The 20,139-nt window shown below is 40.9% G+C and overlaps 2 protein-coding genes across 2 annotated transcripts in view; one reads left to right on the plus strand and one right to left on the minus strand.

Annotated features, from left to right (window-relative positions):
- The window catches only part of LOC149833647 (phospholipase D zeta 1-like), a 155,388-nt gene that overhangs the window by 20,981 nt on the left and 114,268 nt on the right, over positions 1-20,139 (minus strand). The window contains exons 15-17 of the mRNA XM_090009189.1: positions 2,002-2,148; positions 1,729-1,926; positions 1,454-1,555 (exon numbers count right to left, since the gene is read on the minus strand). Of these exons, the coding sequence (XP_089865315.1) occupies positions 1,454-1,555; positions 1,729-1,926; positions 2,002-2,148 (447 nt within the window). The remainder of the gene's footprint in view (positions 1-1,453; positions 1,556-1,728; positions 1,927-2,001; positions 2,149-20,139) is intronic.
- On the plus strand, positions 13,578-16,017 carry LOC149833648 (putative transcriptional regulator tpeD). Its single transcript, XM_090009793.1, has 2 exons — positions 13,578-15,638; positions 15,737-16,017. Exons 1-2 carry the CDS (start codon positions 13,627-13,629, stop codon positions 15,879-15,881), a joined length of 2,157 nt encoding a protein of 718 aa, XP_089865919.1. The 5' UTR covers positions 13,578-13,626; the 3' UTR covers positions 15,882-16,017.

Consider the following 20,139-nt stretch of genomic DNA (forward strand, 5'->3'; position numbering starts at 1 on the left):
AAGACAAAAGTACTGTATTTAACATATGAAAAAAAAAACAGAAAAGTTTTGGAAATAGTGGTAATATTGTGATACTATCATAACATCATTGTATTTTCCTAAGTGAGAATGGAAGAAGACTAACAGGAGAGAAGCAGGAAACTAAAGGTTGCAGCAGAGTCCAAAACCCTAAGAGAGACTAAGGCTGGTTGTTCCATTAAGATCCACTTTTATGGCTACATACATAGGTACAGAAATACTCCGTCAGTTACATGCATAGTCACAGATATCAGTCTCGGCTATATCTTTTTCCAAAAAGGTCTTATAAAGCCGATATTTTCAATTATAGACAGTATCTGTGACTGACTGTGGTTACATAACCACATGTGAACAGGAATAATAAAATACAAGAAGCATTACAATTGAGTCACATTATGGCAAGCTTCCAATTTTGAACCCAAAATCCACATGTGGATCATAGATGGATCATGGATGCAGACCAGATCAATATCACGTTCCAACAAGCTCACCTACCTAGTGATCGTGTTTATAACTTTATGTAAATTTTTTATCATTTGGCTGGCAGTATCTGCTCATCACCATGGGCCTTATTTGTTCTTTGCTTCTTTTGAGTGATATCCTGGTTTGGTATAGCATTAAGAAGATAATTCTAGATGGCTAGACGCTTGTTGTTTCCAAACCTATTGAATGTGAATGCCAGACTTAACACGATGAAAACCATAACCCTAAAAAAAAGATGGAAGCTACTGTTAAAAATAACCTTCATCATCCCCCAGCCAGAAAGCTTGATACCTCGTTCTGGAGTGAGTAACTCAGTGTGCCACTTGCCTTAAACTTGACACTTACCATGATGGCACGTATTATGGGTACTCAAAATGCTGAATATACTGATGCCATCACTGATGGGAGTTTATACTGGGTATCTCTTGTGTGTGCTTATTAGGGGGGGTTGATAAGATAATGATGATCAGAAAACAAACCACACCAGGTACCCCAAGTACAAAGAGCAGCAATATAGTGCCTCAACATGGGGAATGCCATGTGTCATTATGAAGGTGGTTACAAGTTACAAACACCATCCTAGCATAAGAACTATCACGTTTGAGATGGATGACGTCATATCACTCACTAATTTTTTATTCAGGTACTACAATAAATTTAATTTAGCTTTGACTGAAAAGGAGTTGCTCATTTCAGTACAAGTGAACCATAGTTTATTTTGCTTATTTCAGTGAGTGAAACAAGTGTAGTTTTCAGGTCTACAAGAGAATGGATCAGCCAGTGTAAGATCTCATCAAACTTGGAACCAATATTTGACAAAATTATTGGCCCAAACAGTGCAGACTCAGGTCTTTGTTGATATAATTCTAACCATAACAACTAAAATAGATTTTACAACAGTGCAACAAACATTGACAACAAAATCAATTTTCTTTAGTTGTTATGCACATACCTCAGAATCTCTGCACCCTAGCAAGCTTCTGTCATTTATATTAGCAGATCCAACCAGAACAGCACGATCATCAATTACCATCAGTTTGCTGTGGACATAGACCTGACAATGGAAATTTCACAACAATAAGTTTCATGATCTTTAATGATAACATGAAAAAAATAATCAGGTGAAAAAAAAATTGAACACAATACCTTTTAGCAATCATCACGAAAATGCAGAGAAATTAAACAAGAAAAAGAGAGACATGAGATGCAACAGTAAAGAGGTTTCACCTGACTAGTGGCAAGAGGGCCACCATCACATAATCTTCCATAAGATCTGAGGCCATAAAATGAAACAAATTCATAAGTTTTAGGACCAATCACGTCATATAGATTTTTTAATATAGAGCTCTGTCCTCTACAAATGGTGCGGTACTGCCAGTGCATTAGGGCTCTCACAGATGCAGCACCTCCATCATCTATCCCTCCCTGTAGAATCAGAAGATTAATAGAAATGAAGTTCATAAACACAATAATAGTACAACCATCCATTCATTATGGTACCTGGAATCCAGGCAAGAGAGGGATAACTACAATGACCCTAAAACATTTGTTTTCATTGTATGCTCGCAGAACTCGGTGGTACAATGCTTCAAGAACACGATTGTGGACTAAATCATCTCCTGAAAGACCTGATATGAAGAACTGGTTCTGAAAACAATGGCAAACAAAGATGAAAAATGAGCAGCTTTTAGAAATTAAAATATGAAGAGATCCATAAGAGAAACATCCTCTGTCCAATAAACCATAATAATGTGCATATGGTGAAAAAGCCTGTGATACTTTAAAAGCAGTGACTATTTATTCTGTAGAGAATATTACTAGTCTGATACATGCAAGAATTATTCATCCCTCTAATCATCTTAATGTAGCTTGATATATCTGTCTCCCAACCACAGCACAGGATATCATGCTTGAGGCATGAATCCCAAACTTTCCAACACCAAACAGATAAAAACAAGCAATCCAAGATATGTTCCTTTTAAAGAGCATGCAAAGGCTACCTACAATTACATTCTAAAGACATGCATGGCTTGTTTATGTTTTTATGGATAACTGGGGAAAAACTGCCAAACTCACCAAGTTCATTGGCTAAAACCCCAGGTCCCCCCCCCTTGGTGGCCAGGCATTACACCCAGTTTCGACCTCACGACCAAGGAGGCACCGAGTGGGTTTTGAACTCATGATGCCCTCAACTTAGTGACATTAACGGGTTGCCCCCTACCAGATAAGCTGAGCCACCGTGGGTTGCATGGCTTGAAGCTGAACATAAACATTTATTGTTATGCATACAAGCAAACAAGAATGTGATTATAGTTGGTAAAACTCCATTTGAGCTCTTTTTCATAGAACTTTGGAAATTGCATCCTTCTGAATGCTGGCAAAAATGCATTCTTCTGAAAAAAAAATTCAAACGCAGAATCATTTTTCCAAAAAATACTTTTCAGAAAAACACTAACACAAATACACACTTTTACTTTTTTGACTGCATTGTAGAACTAAAACCAAATTAAAGCTTTATATAATTTTTAATTTTTTACTGGTTTTTTTGGTTGCCCTTTTGTTGGTATGTGTTTCTGAATTTAAAACATTCTAATCTCATATTTTCATTTTTTATTTTCAAATTTGTTGTTTCATGTAGTCTTAACTACAAAGAAAGTGTTGATGCACTAATATTAATCAATCAATTGACAGGCCTTTCGCCTACCGAACGAGAACCCACCCCCCTTCTTGTGAGCTGACAAGGCTTCAAACTAGCTTGTGGGAGACTTTGATGCAGTGTGACGTGTAAAACCATCCAAGGGGAGATATTCCTGAAGGCACAAGCTGTTCCCATCAAGGGGGGAAGACAAGACGGTAGTGATTAGAAGGGTGGATCAAGGGTTGTAAGACCTCACTGCTAGAATACCCAACTTCCTCGCAAGCGATCGAGCGGTACAGATTAAACTTAAAGCATTCCTTCCCCCTCAACAAATAATAGCGGCGATCAGAACCTGTTGATGGTTCGTCTTCTCCAGATGTGACTGTATGATTGAAAAAAAAAGGCTATGGTGGCACGTGATAGGTATGATTGACCTGTTATTGTTATCTGGTTCTGCCCACGAGCAATCATATTAATGTTAATGTAATGACGAGGAACACATTTTTGCTATGCTCCCAAGACTTGCTCTGCTATTCTGCCGACGCCTGACTAAGGAATAGTTACGGGAAGTCAAACTAAAATATGTTGATTCAGACTTAGCGTACTATATGTCACTATTATTGTACTATAGTGTAAGGCCATTCCATTTCGACAAAATACCTAGACCCGAGTTCCTTAGCTTTGCATCTGCTATCCTGATCATGATTTTTCTACCCCTTGGTTCAAGAAGAGGCTCATCTGGAGAAAGCTTGTGGCTCATTTCCTCAAAGTAGTCCCCTTCTTCCATAGGCCTGCACTACGTTACCCAACACATAACCTTGTCTTCCCCACCCTTCTTTTGGTTGTGTGCCATTACCAAACGCAACCACACCGGGATTGAGACATGGCTTGGACTCCCACAGGAGGCAGTAGTGGGAAATCCTGGAGTGAGCGATAGTGACCGATAGAGTGAGGGAGCAAAGCGACTGAGCAGTACAGATTAAACCCCTAATTGAGGGAGCGATAGCAACTGATAGAGTGGAGGAGAGAAGCGACCGAGCAGTACAGATTAAACTTAAAGCATTCCTCCCCCTCGACAAATACTAGATAACATGGAGCTAGCCGAAGGCACATTCCATGACCGGATGAAAATATCTCAAAAGAGATAATGTGCAAAATAAGCACCACCTCCACAATGGGATATGTGCACAAAGGCACAAGAACACTTACAACAAATTGTACACAAAGTACAAATAGAGAGCACAAATGCTAAAATATAAAGAATTTTATTGAACAATGGAGAACAATGCTCCAAGCATTGAATTACATTTAAGAGGGGGCTTCACCCCTATTTATAAGAAAGAGGAAACCTTGGAGGGGCTCCCACTAGACGTTGGAGCCCCTCCAACGGCTATAAATCTAACCGTTGGAGGGGTCCAACATCTAGTGCTGAACCCCCTCCAAGATGTTGACTAAGTCAACAAAAGGAAAAAGAAAAAAGATTTACAATATGCGTAAAAAGTAGAAAAAAGACATAAATACCCCTAAGGTTACATGACGAGAAAAATATATATATTTATATATATATATATATATATATAAAAGAGATACAATTTAACACCCGCCCTCAAACTTAGGGCGCAATGACTGAGAGTTTGCTGAGAAGAAAGTTGAATCTAGGAGAGCAGAGCTCCTTGGTGAAGAAATCTTTCAACTGATATTCTGAGGTCACGTAAGGAAGATCTATAATTTTTTGCAAATATGCTTCTCTAACATAGTGGCAGTCCATCTCTATATGCTTTGTGCGTTCATGAAATGTGTGATTCTTAGCAATGTAGATTGCACTCTTATTATCACAACATAACTTTGTGGGTCCTTGAACCTGAATCCTCATGTCTTGCAGCAGTTGATGAATCCACACAATTTCCATGGTTGTTGAAGTCATGGCTCGATATTTTGCTTCTGTGGATGATAGAAACACCTGTTATTTCTTGCAACTCTAGGAGATCAGGGATTCACCTAAAAAATGCAAAAGCCTATAGTGGAGTGACGATTATTTGGGACACCTTCTCAATCAAAGTCAGTATATGCAATTAAATTTAACTCAAAAGATAAGAAAAGAAAAACTCCCTTGTTTAAAGTTCCACTTATGTATCTAACAACACAGAGAACGGCGCCCATATGGACGGATGTAGGTTTAAAGTTCCCCTTATGTATCTAACAACACAGAGAACGACGCCCATATGGACGGATGTAGGAGCATGCTGAAATTGGCTTGCAGTATGCACGACATATGAAATGTCTGGCCTTGTGATGCTAAGATACATTAAAGACCCCACAAGTTGTCGATAGGGGGTGGGATCCTCCAAAGGTATCCCATAATCGATCTTCATTTTTTATCCCACAATTTTAGGGGTCTCACAGATTTTATCAGCAGTAATACCTAATCTGTCAAGAATCTCACATGCACGTTTAGTTTGAGACAAAAAATAGTCTCTATGAGAGTAGGCTACCTCAATACCAAGAAAGTAAGTCAGATGCCCCAAGTCTGCATTTCAAGCCTTTCTTTTAAAGTGGTTTTAATGTTTTTGATGCTGTAAAAGTTGTAATGAAATGGTGGTCTTCCACAAGCGCCCTTGGAATGATCGAACGAAGTATCTAAAAGACACTTTAAGCAAAGCCCTTAAAAAGGGTAAAATAGGAACAACACACATATAAATAAATAATTTTATTTATGTAAAAAGGATGCTTGAAAAGCATTACAAGAATTGAAGTTTACAAGGGGGCTGCACCCCTATTTATACAAGAGCTAATGGGAGAGCTCATAAAGAGCTCTCCCTTCTAGCTGTTGGACTAGTCCAACGGCTAGAAATCTGTTGCACTAGTTCCAATAGCTAGTATTTGGTTAAGTTCCAAGTGGAACTTAACCAAACTAGATATTATCTAGTTCGATATGAACTAGATAATATTTATTGTACAATAAATTAAAAGAAAATAATAAATAATAAATATATATAATAATAATATATTATTATTATATATATCTATATTACATTTTAACAGTCGTGTGTACAGAAAGAGTATGGATGGCTATCACATGCATGAACTTCTTACTTATACAGATGCAGATTGGGCAGGAGATCCAGATAAGCGCAGGTCAGTCTCAGGATACTGTGTTTTTATTGGCCTAAATCTTGTCTCCTGTAACAGTAGGAAACAAAAGGTCGTAGCCAAGTCAAGCACAGAGGCTGAATACAGATCAATGGCAGCTGCTACAGCCGAAGTAACATGGATCAGGCACCTGTTGATAGAAGTAGGAGAGTCAATTTCTAAATGTATTTTATTGTGTGATAATCAAAGTGCCATCAACATGTCATTTAATCCCATCTATCACAGTCGTGCCAAGCACATTGAAATTGATCAACATTTTGTACGACAGAAGGTTGAAGAGAAGGAAATTGAACCAGAATTCATTCGGACAGACGATCTGTTTACAAAGAGGCTTATCAAAGACATGTTCTAGATGTTGAAGGGCAAGTTGTTCAAGATTCAAACCCATGTACAACTTGAGGGAGGGTGAAAAGATATCACGGCTGGGTTTGGATTTCAGGATCCAGACCCAACCCGGTTTTAATTTAACATATGTTCATTAATATCATTAATGGCATAATGTAATTTTATGTTATTATGTAATGGGTATTTTCGTACCCTAATAGTTGTATCAGCATATATTTAAATGTAAACCAATACCGCATACCCTAATTGGGTTTTTTGCAGCCACCAACGCCTCTCTATTCCTCTTCCTCTTGTGAAAACGGTGGAGTACCATTTTCTAACAGGCGTGATGCATAGGCGATCACTCTATCATTCTGAATTAGGACACAACTCAAGCCTGTCCCGGAAGCGTCGGTGTAGATCACGAAGCCGCCTTGACCTGAAGGTAAGGCCAGAATAGGAGCAGTCGTAAGACGTTCCTTCAACATCTAAAAACTGCTTTCGCACTTGTCGTCCCACACGAACTTAGCTTCTTTCTTTAAGAGCTTCGTCATGGGCAAAGAGATCTTAGAAAAGTCCTGGATAAATCTCCGATAATACCCAGCTAATCCAAAAAAAACTCCTGATGTCACCAACATTCCTCGGTTGCTGCCAATTGAGTACAGCCTCCACCTTCGCTGGATCCACGGACACACCTTCCTTAGAGATGACAAGCCCTAAAAACATGATATCCTCGAGCCAAAACTCGCACTTGGAGTACTTAGCGAACAAACGCTCCTTTCGCAAGGTTTCGAGAATAACTCTCAAGTGCTCCCGATGTTGCTCAACTGCCTGAATACACCGGGATGCCGTCGATGAATACAATCACGAATGTGTCCAAGAAGGGTTTGAATACCCTGTTCATGAGGTCCATGAAGGCTGCATGAGCGTTAGTGAGTCCGAAGGGCATGACCGTAAATTCACAATGCTCGGGCCGCCGGATGGAGTCTTCGGCTCACCACCCGCAGCAGGTGACTTCCCACTCTGAGTACTCTTAGAGTGCTCCCAGGCTTCACTCAGGAGGGTGGCGGCAACAACTACCACAGAGAAGGTCGAGGGCATACTAGTTAGGACCTGATACATGAACCCCTCTTTTAGCGCCCGAAAACATTTCCCTGTCCGCTCGTGATCATCTTTAAACAGGTTGAGGCAGTAGGGCTCTAATCTCTGAAATTTGGCGATGTAATCCGTCAAACTCGAATTGCCTTGGCTGAGCTCCAAGAACTCTACCTTCTTCTTCTCCCTCGCATAAGGAGGGAAGTAGTTCTTCAAGAAAGCTTTTCTGAATGCTTCCGAAGGAATTGTTGAAATTTTCGGAAACTACACACCCCGGGCCATGTCCCACCAGTTGCGGGCATCATCCTTCAGCCTGAAGGTCCCGTATAACATTTTCTTGTCGTCGGAGACTGACAAGACCTCAAACACTTTTTCCACCTCCTTCACTCAATTCTCGGCCATATCTGGGTCGGGCTTGCCGGTGAAGGTCGGGGGGTCAAGCTTCAAAAATTTCTCATAAGTCACTGCGGTATGAAGGCTCAGCTCAAGAAAGGACGCTTGATCCCTTTGGGAATGAACCTTTTCTCGTATAGCCTCTGCCAGGGTACTTAGGAAATCCATCATGAAACCCCGCTGTTCTAACCATTCGTCAGCAGAATCTTCGTTCGAGTTCCTTACCATCCTTGAAGTAAACAAGGGATACCAAAGATCAGAAATCCTTTCAGAGTTTGTTTATAAAATCAACGGAAGACTATTCTTTTGTCAAATTCAGAAAGGCAAGCTGACAACTTTGGGCTCGTTAGCTAAAAGAACCAAAACTCACTACACATGTTACTTGCAAAACACTTGGAAAAGCCACTTTCATTTAAAGAAGTTCCCAAATAGTACAAAATTCGAATATCCAAAGAAAAATCTGTGACAAAACCAAAAAACATCCAGGATGCAAGCTAAGAGCAGGAAAAGGAAATCTTGAAGTCATCTTGCAATCGCGCCATCACCCGTGGTGTACCTAATCATCACTTATACCCATATAATGGGTTAGTTTCACAAAAAACTAGTAGGTGCACAAGAGAGACTACAGGAAACTGAATTAAGAGCATTTAATTCAGCATGCTACGCAGTTTAAATCAGATCAGCAGTTAAACAGGTAAGCAGTTCAAAGCAGGTAAGCAGTTCAAAGCAAGTAAGCAGTTCAAAGCAGGTAAGCAATTCAAAACTCGATTGAACAAAACGTATGTGTGATTAAACTTTTGTCTTCGCAAGAGTTTATACAGAGCCATAAAAAGGGTTTAGCAGAAGACTATAAGAATGTTATCTTCTACTTGATTCGACACGGATGAAGAGACACAATAGGACATTGCTCTAGCTTGTCTTTGTTCCTTGAACGGGGTCTCTGTATTTAATCATTATCAGGTCATCGTTTGTCTCTCTCACTATTTTTAACAAACTCTTTGTCCTAAACAACCTTAATTTATTCTCATCTCTCAAGGCCTTACGCGGCCAACTGTCACCTATTATGACTCGCTTAAGGCGTCATACTTTCTCAGAAAAAACCCATCCTTCCATAGAAGGTCCAAAACATGATCTAAAATCAATAAAGATCTGATTCTCACATCTGGGTTCAGCATATAATCATGCTAAAACAGAAAGCCAAATCTATAGATTCATAACTTGTAAAACCCAAGTTCTCGGACCCGGATCCGAACCGGGTAACCCCCCCCCCCCTCCCGATCTTTTTTTTAAAAAGGGAGGGCACCCTAACTGCAATCACTCGTCCCTCTTCGCCGCTTCTCCTCTCCTCTTCGCTCCCTGCGTGTGACGGTACCAGCGATGTCGGTCGACGACGCCATCCCTCTTTCCAGGTACGCCTCCCGTACGCCTCCCCTCTCCTCTATCTTTTTCTCCCCTCTCCTCTACTCTCTCTCTCTCTCTCAATCTCCCTCTCACAGATACGGCCGACAGGAGGGCGCTGCCTTCATGCCACTGTCGTTTTCGGTTGGTGGGGGCCGACGCCCCCTGCTCCTTTTTTCAGTCTACAAACAGGGCAGGGAGGGGCCGATGCCCCTGCCCTTTTTCCTATCATCGGGCAGTGGGGTTGATGCCCCCTGCTTTCTTTTTCGATCATCGGAGAAGTGGTAGACACCCACTGTTTTTGCTTGTCCGGTCGGTGGGCGGGGGCGATGCCCCTGCCGCTCCCCTCACTCGGTTGTCTGGAATGTGGGCCCCTGCTGCCTTTTCTCCCTTGTTTTGACCCCTTTTCGGGGAGCACCTGCTGGGCTCCGCAAGCCTGGCAGGAGCAGTAGGTGCTCGACACCTTGTATTGGGACATTGTTGTTTCAAATCCCAATGGTATTGTTGTATATCTGGCGGGGATCTGCCTTATTCCCTTTTTCGGAGAAACCAAGGGGGCTCTGTGTGTCTTGCACGAGCAGCTAGTGCATGAAACCTTGTCTTGTGCACAAACTGGCAAGTTTAGGGTTATCTAAAGGAAAAAGTTGAGTTGATTGAGAACAATGAAGCAGTCTTCGATTAGATGAGTTTAAAGGCATGTTAAAGATACTTCAGAAAATAGCCCCGAAGTTGTATCGTGTGCACTAATTGTGTCACTTGAATAGTCTTCGATCACAAGGATTATATTAATTCTCTGAATAATCTTCATCGTTATTTTGATTTTCAAACACTCCGACAACGCCTGATTGAGTCGTCCCTCGCCATCGGCATCCCTGTGTTTTTTCCTTCGTGTTTTTCATCAAAGGTACGGGTTCTTCTATGTGAAATGGTTGAGGGATTGGGTAGAGATGGATTTCCATGCATGCGCTTAATGGAAATCCATGGCGGAACAGTGGATTTTCGAATCAACTGTACTATATAGATATTTTTCAATGTTTTTCACATGTTTCAAAAAAGAAGAAGTTTTATTAGTATACAGATGTATACATGTAAATCCAAATCTTATTTTTGTTGTAATTGCAAATTGTGTATGCTCATGTGAGTTGGATTGGTTTGGTTAGCCAGCTAACAGGCCATTCGGTCTGAGGATGACACACCCGGCCAATAGCTCAATCTTATGATGAATTGCTTGGTTAGGCAAGTGGAATGCAAACTCACTATAAGCAAATTTTAATTTGACAGGAGTAGTGTTATGATTATGCAATAAATCATGCAAAATATGTTATCATGCAAATGCTAGATGTTTGATGCTTCATTTAGCATGAACAAACATAATGGATGGGTTCATTCACTTGCACACACACACTCAAGGGAGTGTTTGGCTTGAATACATGTATGTTAATGCATGATTCCAGATAGCAAAGATGCATATACGTTTAGAAAGCACATGCTATGTGCATATGTGATACGAGACTCTTTGTTACTGCTTTGGTTTTGGGGTGTGATGCACCGATGGCCTAAATGGACCATCACCGGCCTAGAGAGTTGTGAGCTTGGTTGCTTTTTATATATATTTAATTGCATCCCCACGGGTTGGAGTCCCGTAAGGATCCTATCAGAGGTGGAATGCAAACTTTTACCTTTACTTTTGCATATGGTGTTGCAAAACTTAAAGAATTGACTTTTAATAAAATATAATAATTAAGAACAGTGTAATACACGTTCTAGGATCTCTCATCTGGAGAATGGAGATCTTACAGATCCGGTCTTGAGGAGACTGTGAGGATACAAAAACTCTGTGGGCTTATTTTGTCTCATGAACCCGATATTGAGGTTCCTTCTCCTGACCACGGTTTTAGGAAAAGTCCGTCACTTGACCAGGGGGTGGTGTGTTCTACACAGCTGTTGTTTTTTGTACCAAGAAAGTGGCACTTGTGGGTGTGGGGTGTCTCTTGTATCCCCGACATTAGATGTAGAGGTCTAATGTTCCGAAATCGAAGGCTAAGTTTGGAACCCAGTAATAAAATACAAATTGTGTGTTAAGTTACCCTGAGAATCTAACTTGACCATGGTTGCCGGTTGAGAAAGCGGGAGCGGGAAGCGATACGGGAAGCGGGAGCAGGAAGCGAGGCACTTTCAAAATTTTAGGAAGCGGGGAAGCATGGGACCACTTAGGAGCGATTCGGGAAGTGTCTCGGAAGCGGCCTAGGAAGCGTCTCGGAAGCGAGGGGGAAGCGAAAAAAATAAAAATAAAAAATAAAAAATAAAAAAAATTGGAAAAAACAGGAAAAGCAAGGGGAAAGCGTGGGGGAAGCGTGATGGGAAGCGCGCTTCCCATTAAAGGGAAGTGCGTCCCCCATTAAAGGGAAACGCGTCCCCCATTAAAGGGAAGCGCGCTTCCCAAAAAAGAGAGACGCTTCCCCCCACGCTTCGAAAGCGCGACGTTTCGCGCTTCCGAAGCGCGCTTCGGGGAACCACGCTTCCCCTTTTAGCTAGGCGCTTTCGGTAACCCTGAACTTGACCTCAGGGATTGTACCTGTTTGTTGTATCAGCGGGCAATTGTATTGCATTTAATAAGGCATGCATAAGGAAAAATGAAAACTTAAATAAAAGAGAACAAAAGGATTCATGCATTGCACAAAAATCATGCATTTTCCTGCTATGCATTAGATCATGCATATTTTAATTGTTACTACAATCATTACATGATGGTGAATGTGTAATCTATGTCACAGGGACTCGGCAAAACAGGTGCCGCACCCGCGTCGACGCGACGCGACGCGGGTTCGCGTGCGGGTGCGGCACCGGGTGCGGTCAACACGACCCTGGGTGCGGTCAACGCACCCAGGGTCATTTTTGTCCAAATTTTTGGGCGAATTTTTTTTTCCCCCACCCCGATGAAAAGGAGGAGGATTAGGGCAAAAAAATTTTTTTGCCCTAATCTCTCCTCTCTCTCCCCCTGAGCTCGAGCTCTCCCATCGCCGCCCCAGCTCCGCCGCCCCCAGCGTCGCCGCCCCCAGCGCCGCCGCCCCCAGCTCCGCCTCCCAGACTCCTCCTCTCGGCTCCTCCTCTCGGCTCGCAGGTATGTCTCTCGTCTTCTTGGGTCGGCTGGGGAGGGGCCGAGCACCCCCCCCCCCCCTCTCTCGGTCTCTTGTTGGGTCGGCAGGGGAGGGGCTGAGCCTCCCCTGCTCCCTCATTTTTCGGCACAGGAGGGGCCGAGCCCCTCCCCCATCCTTTTTTTTTTTGGGTCGACAGGGGAGGGGCCGAGCCCCTCCCCCATCTTTTTTTTTTTTTGGGTCGACAGGGGAGGGGCCGAACCCCTCCCCCATCTTTTTTTTTTGGGGTCGACAGGGGAGGGGCCGAGCCCCTCCCCCATCATTTTTTTTTGGGTCGACAGGGGAGGGGCCGAGCCCCTCCCCCATCTTTTTTTTTTTGGGGTCGACAGGGGAGGGGCCGAGCCCCTCCCCCATCTTTTTTTTTTGTTTGGGTCGACAGGGGAGGGGCCGAGCCCCTCCCCCATCTTTTTTTTTTGGGGGTCGACAGGGGAGGGGCCGAGCCCCTCCCCCATCAGTTTTTTTTTTTTTTGGGGGTCGACAGGGGAGGGGCCGAGCCCTTCCCCCATCTTTTTTTTTTTTGGGTCGACAGGGGAGGGGCCGAGCCCCTCCCCCATCAGCTTTTTTTTTTTGGGGTTGACAGGGGAGGGGCCGAGCCCCTCCCCCATCTGTTTTTTTTTTTTTTTTGGGTCGACAGGGGAGGGGCTGAGCCCCTCCCCCATCTTTTTTTTTGGGGGGTCGACAGGGGAGGGGCCGAGCCCCTCCCCCATCAGTTTTTTTTTTTGGGGGGTCGACAGGGGAGGGGCCGAGCCCCTCCCCCATCTGTTTTTTTTTTTTTTGGGTCGACAGGGGAGGGGCTGAGCCCCTCCCCCATCTTTTTTTTTGGGGGTCGACAGGGGAGGGGCCGAGCCCCTCCCCCATCAGTTTTTTTTTTTGGGTCGACAGGGGAGGGGCTGAGCCCCTCCCCATCTGTTTTTTTTTTTTGAATTGAATTGAAAATTGTAATGTATTTTTTTTTGTGTTTTCAGGATAAAAATGACGGATAAAGGGAAAGGACTTGCGTCATCCTCATCCCAACATGTGAGTTCTGCTGCTAGTTTTGCTGATAGTTGCAGTGGGATTGATGATGTGGGGCCACTATGGATACATGTAGATAAACTTGCAAAAACTGGAGAAGGAGGTGGTGGGAACAAAAGATTTCGATGCAAGCTCTGCGAAAAAGATTTTGTTGGGTCTTACACAAGAGTGAAGGCTCATTTGTTGAAGATACCAGGACATGGCATTTCAGCTTGCAGAAAAGTTGATGAGTCAATGCGAAGGCAATACAAGAAAATACAAGAAGAATATGAGAAGAGAAAGGCAATGGCCGATTCTTCTGCAGTCAGTGTGCCATTTGCAAGCCATCAAGAAGATGCTGAAAAAAAAAGAAAAGTCAATCTAGGAGGTAGAGGAACGATACAAGCAGCATTCAATACATATGGAAGAGAAGAGTTGGATAGAAAAGTTGGGAGGTATTTTTATTCTGGTTCACTCCCATTTAATGCGGCTAGAAATCCTTATTGGAAGGATTTAGTAACATCCTTGGCAAATTGTAATTTGAGTGGTTATGTGCCTCCAAGTTCAGAAAAAATACGAACCACACTTCTTGCAGAAGAGAGGGCAAACGTGGAGAGGTTGCTAGAAATTAAAAAATATTCATGGGAGCAAAATGGAGTTTCCATTGTGTCTGATGGATGGACAGATATTCAAAGGCGTCCATTAATCAATTTCATTGCTTGTTCGCTTAGTGGCCCAATATTCTTGAAAGCAGTTGATGCATCTGGGGAATATAAAAATGCAGAGTATTTGAAGGGATTGTTTATAGAAGTGATAAAAGAAATGGGTGATCAGAAAGTGGTACAAATCATTACAGACAACGCTCCGGTTTGTAAAAGTGCAGCGTTGAGTTTGGAGAGTGAGTACCCTCATATTTTTTGGACTCCCTGTGTAGCACACAGCTTAAATCTAGCCCTAAAGAGCATATGCAACCCCAAAGAAGAAGAAAATTCACAAGCATATGCTTTATGTTCATGGATTGAAGATTTAGAAAGAAATGTCAAAAGCATTAGGAATTTTGTTGTTAACCACCATCGTGCTAATGCTATATTTAATAGGCATTCTGATTTGAAATTGTTGAAGGTCGCTGAAACACGTTTTGCGTCCATCATTGTGATGATGAAGAGGATTAAAAGAGTGAAGAATGCTTTGATTAACATGGTGACTGATGAAAATTGGACATTCTATCGTGTTGATGATGATATGAAGGCTCAAGAAATTAAGAAATTCATTCTTGATGATGAGTTTTGGGACAGAGTGGTATACTTCCTTCAATTTACGCAACCTATTTGGGAAATGTTAAGAGAAGTTGATAAGGATGAGCCCATGCTTCACAGAGTTTATGAAATGTGGGATAATATGATTGAAAAAATACAAGCTATAGTTTTCATGCATGAAGAAAAAAATCCTGCATTGGATGATTCAGATTTTTTTAATCATATTCATTCAATTTTAGTCAGAAGATGGGATAAGAGCAACACTCCTTTGCATTGCATGACACATTCTCTTAATCCAAAATATTATGCAAATAAGTGGCGGGCTGATGGTATTGGTCGTGTCCCTCCAAATTTAGACCCAGAGCTATCAAGACATAGAAATATGTGTATGACAAGACTTTTTCCAGAAGCACATCTTCTACATCAAGTCACACAAGAGTTTGGAAAATTTTCATCTTCGAGATTATATGCACCGGCATTATTCGCGAGAGAAGAAGATAATATAGATCCTATCACATGGTGGTCAACATTTGGATCGGAAACACCTCTTCTGCAACGTCTTGCATTAAGATTGCTATCGCAGCCTGCTAGTTCATCTTGTTGTGAAAGAAATTGGAGCACATATTCTCAAATCCACAACATGAAGAGAAATAAACTCACCAGCAAGCGTGCAGAGGATTTAGTATATGTTCATTCAAATCTTCGATTACTTTCGCGAAGCAATGATGAATACAGGTACTAATTTGCTCTCTTAGTTATTTGATTATTTCTTAGTTTTCATTTAAATATACTTGTATTGTATTTATCATTTTCAATTTGGGTTTATAATGCAGACAAGGAACATCCAAATTTTGGGATGTAAACCCAGAAGAGTGTGACTTCGAGGGAGAACATGAATTCAACGTAACAAACATGGATTTAGCTGAGCCCAGTATTCCTTCTAATGATGCATTTGATGATGAAGAAGAAAATTATTAGCATTCATTACTTCATCAGGATATACTTTGGTATGTAATTTAGTTCTTTTATGCATACTTATTTGATTGATATTTAGGTCGATTTATGTAATTGCTTTACTTATTTGATTGATAATTTGATATTTAGGTAATTTGATATTTAGGTTGATATACTACATGCATGATAAATCATATTATGAGTTTATGACAATGTTTACTGTTAAATGTTAAAACTATTAAAACTTCAAAATTATATATATATATATATATATATATAATTTTTTTTTTTACATTTTTGCCCCTGCCGCACCCCCGCACCCGGGTTTTTTGGAAGTGCCGAATCCCCGCACCCGCACCCGCTCCCGCACCCGCACCCGCACCCATGTGACATAGTGTGTAATGTTTATTTCTACATACTTAGTACATATAATTGTTGCATGAAAAAATTCTTAAATGCTATAAATTGTCATGTTGCATTTCCCTCAAAATATTGCATGATATCTTGTCTTAACCCTTTGTCTCACATGTTTCACTAAGAAGTATTTGTGCTCATGATTTCGATTCTAACACCCTATTTTATTGGTTTTTCACAAGAACATATGATCAGTGAAATCAACAGCTACTGGGAGGGAACGAGGGTCACACTTGGTTCTTGACAGTTTCACTAGTGGACAGAGTGACTCTTTTTTTTTTGTTTTTTAGTTTTACTGTTTCTTTCAGTTCTTTTGTTTCAGTCAATTTTTCGTTACTTTCTGTTGAGCAAAACATTATCTCTGAAATTGATTCTTGATTCATAAATAAAGAGGTTATTTTGGTTCTTATGGATGATGATTGTAAGTTCCTTTGTGGTGATTAGACATCTAGTTGGAATTGGAACTATGAGGACCCCGGGTTTCTGGAAAGTTTTTCGCACTGGTTTAAAAAAAATCATGCATTTTCAAGGGGTATGAATTGGGGTCGTTACATAAGTGGCTATTTCAATCAATCTCAGAAGATCATCACAGCTCACCAGAACTTTTTATGGTAATCAAAATTCACAAGTTCCACGTCGGATCGCTTGGTCTGGGAAATGTACGACCTCACAAGGAATTATCGTCCTAGATGGTATACCCGGTCTTGGACAATACACTTTCTCACAGGATTTCACCGCCTTTGAGGTTGCCCGCTTTTGGACAGTATACTTCCTCACAGAGATTTTACCGCTCTAACCGATTACCAGATCTTGATCATACATACTCTCACAGAGAATCCTTTGGGAACCCGGTCCTCAACAAATGTCATATTCAATAAAAATTATTGTGATACACGCATCAACACAAATGATCGCTCTCAGGGTTGATAGCCACTATTATAATTAACAAGATCAATGTCAGATCACCTGGTCTAGGAAATGTACAACCTCACAAGGAATTACCGCCCAAGATGGTATACCTGATCTTGGACCATACACTTCCTCACAGGAGTTTGTTGTCTTTGCGGCTACCCGGGTCTTCAACAGATATCATACACAGTGATACATGCATCAATACAATCGACTGCTCCGAACAATTGACCGCTCTTGGGATGAGTAGCTGTTAAAATGTAAAACTGTACATATATGTATATATAATAATATTATATTATTATATATATAAATACATTTTTAATTTCTTTCTTTTCTGTATTTTTTTTCCTTTATTTTTATTTTTTGTCTTTATGTCATCTAGTTCAGTTTGAACTAGAATGACTGTTGCTAGTCAAGTCCTGTCCAGACTTGACTAGCAATAGAGCTGTTGGACTGACACAGTCCAACAGCTCTTAATAGAGCTGTTGGACTGTGCCCAACAGCTCTATTGAGTCCTCTTTCAGCTGTGTATATAAAGGGGTGCAGCCCCTCTTGTATTTTACTCCAATGCTTCTTAAGCAATTGGTTTTTCATATCAATAAAGAATACATTTTTATTTTTATTTTGTTTCCAGTTATACCCTTTTTAAGGGTTATGCTTTAGTGTCATTCTTGACACTTGCTCTTGTTAATCAAAGCTCGTGTTTCGAAGATCCCCATTTCATTTCATGGTATCAGAGCCGCGGAAGTACTAAATCTTGAGGAAAAGCTGCCTCGGTTTTCGTGCCCGTTTGCAAAAGTGTTCGCCACTTGAAGAGAAGTGTTTTATCACTTCATTGGAGAAGATTTCACATCTTGTTGTATTGTTTTTTTTTTCTTTCTTTCTCATTTTCCTTCTTGTTTCTCTTCTATCCCTATTCTTTCTCTCCTTGTAATCGATGGATGACAATGATAAAGTCACCATCATGCCTATGAAACTAAGCGATACGAACTATGTAACATGGGCTTCAATCATGAAGCACCATATATGGGGAAAAGGCTTATGGGGGATTGTGGATGGTTCCGATTCGGAACCTAAGCTATCTCTTACTAAAAAGGAGGGAGATAAAGACGTCCCTCTATCGGAAGAAGAGAAAATCAAGGCTATTGCCTCATACGAGAAGAAATGGAAAGAATGAAGAATATCTCATGCGAAGATAATGTCATGGCTTATCAATAGCGTTGACATTAAAAAATGCTCAAGTCTTGCCAAATTTGATCATGCCGATAAGGCATGGGAATACCTTAAGAATATGTATTCCCTTAAAGATATTGCACACGTGTGCAACCTCCAAGAAAAAGTTCGAATGATGACACAAGGAGACAAAACTATTCGTGAATATTACAATGGGTTGTCCGAACTTTGGGAAGAACTTTCCCTTTTAGAACCAAAGTGGCATTGTGCCGAAGACATCGAGCTTCGTCAGAAACAACTCGATGTTGAACATTTTTACCAGTTTATCACTGGATTAAGGCCGGAATTTGAAACCACTAAATCGGCCCTACTTCACCGGGGAAAAATTCCTTCTATTGTGGAAACTATTGAAGAGTTAACAATGGAAGAAAATCGTCTCCGGAAAGGTTCTTTAAAAATTGAAGATGATTCCGTTTTAGCCGTGTCTAGACCAGGGAATCATGTTCGATCATATAGGCCTCCTCACTTTAACCGACAAAATGGTGACTATGATAAGAAGAAAGTTATTTGTCATCACTGTCATGAACCGGGACACTACAGGCCACAATGTCCCAAACTTAAGGAGCTGAGAGAAAAAAGAGCTGCAATTGCTGGATCGGAGCCTAAAGATCAGGATGCACCAGTTTCCCTGGCCCAACTAATGGAGATCCTTCAGCCTCTCATCAAAGGTGCCTTTTCCTCATCTGAAGCTTCAACCGGCGCAGCAGCCTCATCTTTTTCTGATTTAGGTAAAATTTCTTGGCTTCTTGACTCTGGTGCATCTTTTCATATGACCCCAAATAATCAAAGTCTATCCAAATGTGTTAAAAATAAAACAAGTGTGTCAAAGGTCTTTACTGCTGATGGGACTTCTCTTGAAATAGAAGGAATAGGAGATTTTGAAAAAATTTATAAAACAAAAAAATTTTTTATTCCAGAAATTAGACATGTTCCCAAATTAAATTTAAATCTTTTATCTGTATCTCAAATTTCTGATTATGGGTGTAATATTTCTTTTTCTTCTCATGGTTGTTGGGTACAGGATCGCCAGTCAGGCAAGCTGATTGGGGAAGGCCATAGAGAAGGAGGACTCTATTACATGGATTTTTTGAAAATGCCGAAGAAAGCTTTTTGTTATAATATTCAAAAAATAGAGTTGGAACTGTGGCATAAGAGACTTGGTCACCCACATATAGCCAAAATCCAACATTTTCCAAATCTAGGGAAATTTTGTAACTCTGAATCATTTGATTGTAAAGATTGTATTCTCGGCAAAATGAAAAGATTACCATTTCAGAACAGAACCTTTTTCTTTTCAAGACCACTTGAATTAATACACTCGGATGTTTGGGGTCCTGCACCAGTAATTTCTAAAGGAGGATTTGTTTACTATGTTATTTTTGTCGATGATTTCTCCCGACATACGTGGATGTACTTTCTCAAACATAAGCCTGAAGTATTTTCATACTTTCAAACTTTTCATAATATGGTTAAAAACAAATTTCAAAATGATATTACTATTTTTCGCACAGATTCAGGGGGAGAGTTTTTATCCACAGATTTTCAAAATTATCTTAAATTGCATGGCATCACACATCAAAGATCTTGTCCTTATACACCTCAACAAAATGGACTGGCAGAACGAAAACATCGTCATATTATAGAAACCACTAGAACTTTATTAATAGCAAATCAAGTCCCTAAAGACTTTTGGGCAGAAGCTGCCTTAACTGCCACCTATCTC

This window comes from Nuphar pumila, chromosome 6, assembly GCF_984573655.1.
Source record: "Nuphar pumila chromosome 6, dmNupPumi1.hap1.1, whole genome shotgun sequence".
Lineage (NCBI taxonomy): Eukaryota > Viridiplantae > Streptophyta > Magnoliopsida > Nymphaeales > Nymphaeaceae > Nuphar > Nuphar pumila.